General features: G+C 45.3%; 1 protein-coding gene across 1 annotated transcript; it reads left to right on the plus strand.

Moving 5' to 3' along the window:
- The first annotated feature begins 271 nt into the window (after window positions 1-271).
- On the plus strand, window positions 272-3,046 carry LOC132933373 (uncharacterized). The gene has a single exon (XM_060999670.1). The coding sequence runs from the start codon at window positions 272-274 to the stop codon at window positions 3,044-3,046; it is 2,775 nt and encodes a 924-aa protein (XP_060855653.1).
- The last annotated feature ends 3,851 nt before the right edge of the window (window positions 3,047-6,897 follow it).

The following is a 6,897-nucleotide window of genomic DNA, read 5'->3' on the forward strand; positions in this document are numbered from 1 at the left end:
CAGGGAAACGTATCGTTTATAATTTTTCTGACCGTGTTCCGGGAGGTGGCGACGCATCAAACCTATATATTTGGAACGCCAGAAAAATAAATGTTCTTCAAAGTCAAGTTGTCGAATTTGTCAGAAACGACATCATACTTTATTACACTTGACAACGTCAACTTCAAAACCCACTCAAATTTCGGATCAAGCAAATATTAACGTCGGGGATAAATCTACTCCTGCGTCTACCAGTCAAGTGCAATTTTCTGGAACTTCACGAACGAACTCTATGGTAGTACTTGGGACAGCAGTTGTCCGTGTTAAGGACAGTTGTGGTGTTTTACATTCTGTAAGAGTTCTTTTGGACAGTGGTTCACAAATTTCAGCCATCACCAGTAGTTGTGTGTCGCGCATAGGTCTCACCAAGCACAAGTGTTATACCGAAATTGTTGGTCTTGCACAAAATCCTGTTGCAAAAATAAAAGGCGTGACCAATTGTCAATTTATTCCACATCATAGTACAAAGAATATTTTTCACTGTAGTGATCTTTTTATTTTACCTTCAATAACCGACGTCATGCCGACACTACATTTACCACCATGCATTCGAAAAAATTATGAACATTTATTGCTTGCTGATCCAAACTTTGACGTCCCAGCGCCGATAGATATTTTACTTGGTGGTGACATTTTTCCAAATATTGTTCGTCCACGCGCCGATATCATTCATTTTTCTTGCTATCCATCGGCGTTTGATACCCTCCTCGGCTGGGTGGTGTGTGGTGCTATTTCACATTCCAAACCTTCGCCAGCTGTTTCACTAACTGCCACCTTGACTCCATCAGTTGATAAGTTACTACGCAGATTTTGGTCTGTTGAAGAGCCCGCTGTGCCAGTGTCACCCACCACCGAGGATCAGCTGTGCGAACAAATGTTTGTGACGACCACCTACCGTGCACCGTGTGGTCGGTTTTGTGTTGCTCTTTCGTTTCGCCCTAATGCCGCCGAGCTCGGAGAGTCTAGAGCTGTGGCCCTTAAACGTTTTTATAATCTAGAACGTAAACTGATGAAGGAACCTCAACTATCAAAGCGGAAGGTACTATCCGTTATCGCTCGATTATTTGATCCAATCGGTGCCTTGGGCCCAATGATTATGTGGGCAAAGGGGTTCATGCAGAAGCTTTGGCAGGACCAACTCGACTGGGACACTCCACTACCCGAGAATCTAAGCACGGCTTGGAACCAGTTTCTGACGGAGTTACCAACCATACATCAAGTCTTTCTGCCTCGTTATGTCAATGTTCAGTCCTACTCTGATATCCAGCTTCTCGGATTTGCAGACGCATCATTGAAGGGCTACGCCGCTACTATTTATCTACGTGTTGTCCACACCTCTGGAAATGTGTCCGTTCATTTTGTGTCTTGCAAGACAAAGGTCGCTCCAATTAAAACTTATCAGCTAGATGAATCATTATCCATACCTCGTTTAGAACTATGTGCTGCGCTGTTATTGGCCCAATCACTGTTTCACATCCAAGAAGTTCTATCAACATCAATCAAGATCTCTCAAGTACGTGCGTGGACGGATTCAACAATTGTCCTTTCGTGGTTGACGTCTGAACAAAAATATTTTAAGATATTCGTCACACATCGCGTTGTAAAGATTCATGCACTGGTTCCTAAGTGTCACTGGGGTCACGTTCGTACACATGAAAACCCTGCCGACCCGGCGTCACGAGGACTTCTGCCCGCAACCATGGCATCGTCGTCACTACATTGGAACGGACCAGAATTTTTAACACGTGCTGAAGAATACTGGCCGACGTCGACATTCACTCCAATGCCCCTAGATGATTTGCCTGAGACCAAAGCCGATACCACGATCGTTCTACAAGTCACTAAAATTCATCCGTTTATTGAGCCTTTTCACCGGTTTTCATCTTTGATTAAAATGCAACGAGTTTTGGCTTATTGTCTCCGCTTTAGTTCTCGATCTAGACACCGATCTGTATTAGCTGGACCGCTCACTAGAGCAGAGTTGAACAACGTCTTAATCATTGCCATTAAGGAGACGCAAAGGGTATATTTTTCTGACTTGTGGAAGCAGCTGACTACATCGCAGATGATAACTCCCGCTTCGCTAGCTCAACTTGCCCCATTTGTTGATAATGACGGACTTATTCGTGTTGGAGGTCGTCTTCGATATTCAGCGTTAACCGAAGATGCAAAACATCCAATTCTTTTGCCACACTCTGCTCATGTCACTAAATTACTGATACGTCATTATCATTTGAGTTTTCTTCATGGTGGACCTAAATTAGTCCTATCCATGATGTCACATAAATTCTGGATTATCTCTGGCCGAGATGCCATACGACGATTTATATTTTCCTGCGTCACGTGTAGCCGTCACAAGGCAGATCACCCTCGACCGTTTATGGCAGATCTCCCATCAAGCCGTGTTCAACCACATCGCCCTTTCCTACATGTGGGTATGGATTACGGAGGGCCCTTCGTGATAAAGGATTCTCGCCGTCGTAACGCACGCACTTCGAAAGCATATCTCGCTCTATTCATCTGTATGACAGTAAAGGCGGTCCATTTGGAAATTGTTTCTGACTTGACAACAGACGCTTTTCTCGCTGCATTAGACCGCTTCGTGGCTCGTCGTGGAATTCCGGCACATTTGTACTCTGACTGTGGGACGAACTACGTTGGGGCTGCTCGGCAAATTAAGTCCATATTTAGGGATACCATTGTACAAGAGAAAATGATTTCTCACCTCCCATGCACTTGGCACTTCAATCCACCAGCTGCGCCGCACTTCGGGGGGCTGTGGGAAGCTGCAATCAAGAGTTCAAAATATCCCATGAAGCATGTCATTGGTACGCAAATTCTAACATTTGAGGAAATGTTAACATTGGTCACCCGCATCGAAGGAATAATAAATTCACGCCCACTTACACCGGTTTCATCAGATCCAAATGATCTCGTTCCGTTAACGCCCGGCCATTTTTTGATCGGGCAACCATTGCACGCTCTTCCAGAACTCGACGTTTCATAGGTTCCCCTCAACCGACTAAATAGATGGCAGTTGATCCGTCAGTGTCACCAATCTTTTTGGAAAAGATGGGCGAAGGAATATTTGACCACCTTGCAAGGCCGCCAGAAGTGGTTCCACAAAGAATTGAACCTAGCCGTTGGGGACATGGTAATTGTTGAAGCCCCGAGTCGGCCCCCTTCCGAGTGGCGTTTAGGGCGTGTGACGGAAGTACATCCTGGCAAGGACGAAACAGTTCGGGTCGTTACCGTGCGTACTCAAGATGGTACTTACAAAAGACCAGTTGTCAAACTGGTTAGATTGCCGGTAGATCCATAAGTTCCTTGTCTTTCCACAAAATTTTCCTCCATAAATGTAATTTTAGTTTTAAGTTAATTTAAGTTTGGACGCTCTCTCGTCAAGGATCCAGGGATGTTTTGGAAGCCTGCGTCTTCCAACGTGGGGAGGATGTTCGGTGCGTATGCCAGTTTGAACTTTACCCTAACGTTATCGTCGCGGATAATGTCCAACGCGCGACCGTTCCGTTATCGTAGGTTAGTAACCTAACCGCCGGCGGTCTCTTCCCGCCGCATGCTTGTCCGACGCAGTCGTCGCAGTCGCAGTCGCAGTCGCTGTCGCAAGTCGCCGTAGCCGTCTTGACAAAAAATATCGCTCGTTTTGTCATCTGTGTGTCCGGTGTATCGTGTATGTGCGAACCGGTGCGCCGTCGCCGTCAATATCCGTTGTGTGATTCTGTGCCCGTCCGAGCCGTTTTGCTCACCAGCATAGTGCTCGCGTTCGTTGTCAATCGTTACAACAGCGTTGAGCACTTCGCTAAACCGTTCAGCTTCGTTAAGCTTCGCTCAGCCGCCCGTAGCCCCTCGCGCCACGTGGTTGGTCGTTCCGACTGGTACGTGTACCTACTCAGTCGTTTGAACACCTCGTACTTTCCCGCGTCACGCCCTCGCCGTGACCGCGTATCATTTTTGGATAGAGGATATTTGTCAAATCACGGCGTATCCATTTCGTCCTCGCTTCAGTTTTGTTTTAAAGTCAAAATATTCGCACGCGCTTCGGCGCCCGCACGCGTAGTGTTGTAACCGCCGTTGTTACCCGCACGCGTAGTGTCGTAACTCGTAATCGCTGTTGTTACCCGCACACGCAGTCATTATTGGCCGTCGTCCGACGACAGCCTACGCACGCACGCGTCGACCACCGAACGCGGATCAGCTGTTCACCACCGATGCCGATTGTCCAGCTACTCCGTATCAGGTCGTACCGTCTACGCAATCACATTTTATTATCATCTACCTTTTATTATTATTATTATTATTATTATTGTTAACGCTCGTAATATTTTGTCACTCGACTATTGAATTATTATTTTTATAAGTTTATTATTTGTCATTTTTTGTCCCTTTGTATTGGCGATCGCTTGTGGTCGGCCCCCACCTACTACTAACATAATATTAAGCGTAATTTTCGCTGTAGCAACGGTTAATATACATCATATTTAATTGATAATTTTTATACAGAAATTCAACGACATTATTATTATTTCTCACTTTCATTTTCCGTCACCCATTCTCAATTTTCCTATTTACAGTCCACTACTATCGCACGACAATTGCCATACGCACACATAATTCGTGAGCGGGCAATACCTGACAGTCACATATACGCCGTCGAACTGCGCGGCTGCTTTAACTCAGGTTGCCTCCACACACCTATATATTTGGAACGCCAGAAAAATTCTTCATAAGTCGATCATAGCTAAAAAGTGTACACGGCTTTCGGGTACATAGTAATATGCCTCAGACCAGGCCAGGGGACCGTTTTTTTGTAGAGCCGCGGTACAGGCAAACGTGCCTTTTATAATTTTTCCGACCGTGTTCCGGAAGGTGGCGACGCATCAAACCTATATATTTGGAAAGCCAGAAAAATTCTCCATAAGTCGTTCTTGTTCAGATGTGTTAAAGGCTTTAGGGTGCATAGTTATATGCCTCGGAGCAGGCTAGGGGACCGTTTTTTTGTAGAGCCGCGGTACAGGCAAACGTATCGTCCATACTTTTAGCCGATCGTGTGCCGGAAAGTGGCGACGCATTAAATCTATATATATGGAAAGCCAGGAAAATTCTCCATAATTCGATCATAGTTCAAAAGTGTACACGGTTTTCAGGTACATAGTAATATGCCTCAGACCAGGCCATGGGACTGTTGTTTTTATAGAGCTGCGGTACAGGGAAACGTATCGTTTATAATTTTTCTGACCGTGTTCCGGGAGGTGGCGACGCATCAAACCTATATATTTGGAACGCCAGAAAAATTCTTCATAAGTCGATCATAGTTAAATAGTGTACACGGCTTTCAGGTACATAGTAATATGCCTCGGACCAGGCCAGGGGACCGTTTTTTTGTAGAGCCGCGGTACAAGAAACGTATCGTCCATACTTTTTGCCGATCGTGTGCCGGAAAGTGGCGACTCATTAAACCTATATATTTGGAAAGCCAGATATTTTCTCTATAAGCCGATCATAGTTCAATAGTGTACAAGGCTTTCGGTGGCATAGTAATATGCCTCAGACCAGGCCATGGGACTGTTGTTTTTATAGAGCTGCGGTACAGGGAAACGTATCGTTTATAATTTTTCTGACCGTGTTCCGGGAGGTGGCGACGCATTAGGCCATTTATTCGGAGAGCCAGAAAAATTCTCCATAAGTCGATCATAATTAAAAAGTGTACACGGCTTTCGGGTACATAGTAATATGCCTCAGACCAGGCCAGGGGACCGTTTTTTGTAGAGCCGCAGTACAGGCAAACGTATTGTTTATCATTTTTCCGACCGTGTTCTGGAAGGTGGCGACGCATCAAACCTATATATTTGGAACTCCAGAAAAATTCTTCATAAGTCGATCATAGTTAAAAAGTGTACACGGCTTTCGGGTACATAGTAATATGCCTCAGACCAGGCCAGGGGACCGTTTTTTTGTAGAGCCGCGGTACAGGCAAACGTGCCTTTTATAATTTTTCCGACCGTGTTCCGGAAGGTAGCGACGCATCAAACTATATATTTGGAAAGCCAGGAAAATTCTCTATAAGTCGATCATAGTTAAAAAGTGTACACGGCTTTGGGGTACATAGTTATGTGCCTCGGACCAGGCCAGGGGACCGTTTTTTTGTAGAGCCGCGGTACGGGCAAACGTATCGTCCATACTTTTAGCCGATCGTGTGCCGGAAAGTGCGACGCATTAAATCTATATATTTGGAAAGCCGGGAAAATTCTCTATATGTCGATCATAGTTCAAAAGTGTACACGGTTTTCTGGTACATAGTAATATGCCTCAGACCAGGCCAGGGGACCGTTTTTTTGTAGAGCCGCGGTACAGGCAAACGTATCGTTCATACTTTTAGCCGATCGTGTGCCGGAAAGTGGCGACACATTGAATTTATATATAAGGAAAGCCAGGAAAATTCTCTATATGTCGATCATAGTTCAAAAGTGTACATGGCTTTCGGGTACATAGTAATATGCCTCAGACCAGGCCAGGGGACCGTTTTTTTGTAGAGCCGCGGTTCAGGCAAACGTGCTATTTATAATTTTTCCGACCGTGTTCCGGAAGGTGGCGACGCATCAAACCTATATATTTGGAAAGCCAGAAAAATTCTCCATAAGTCGATCATAGTTAAAAAGTGTACACGGCTTTCGGGTACATAGTAATATGCCTCAGACCAGGCCAGGGGACCGTTTTTTTGTAGAGCCGCGGTACAGGCAAACGTGCCTTTTATAATTTTTCCGACCGTGTTCCGGAAGGTGGCGACGCATCAAACCTATATATTTGGAAAGCCAGAAAAATTCTCCATAAGTCGTTCTTGTT

The sequence above is a fragment of the Metopolophium dirhodum genome, chromosome 1 (genome assembly GCF_019925205.1).
Source record: "Metopolophium dirhodum isolate CAU chromosome 1, ASM1992520v1, whole genome shotgun sequence".
Taxonomy (NCBI): domain Eukaryota; kingdom Metazoa; phylum Arthropoda; class Insecta; order Hemiptera; family Aphididae; genus Metopolophium; species Metopolophium dirhodum.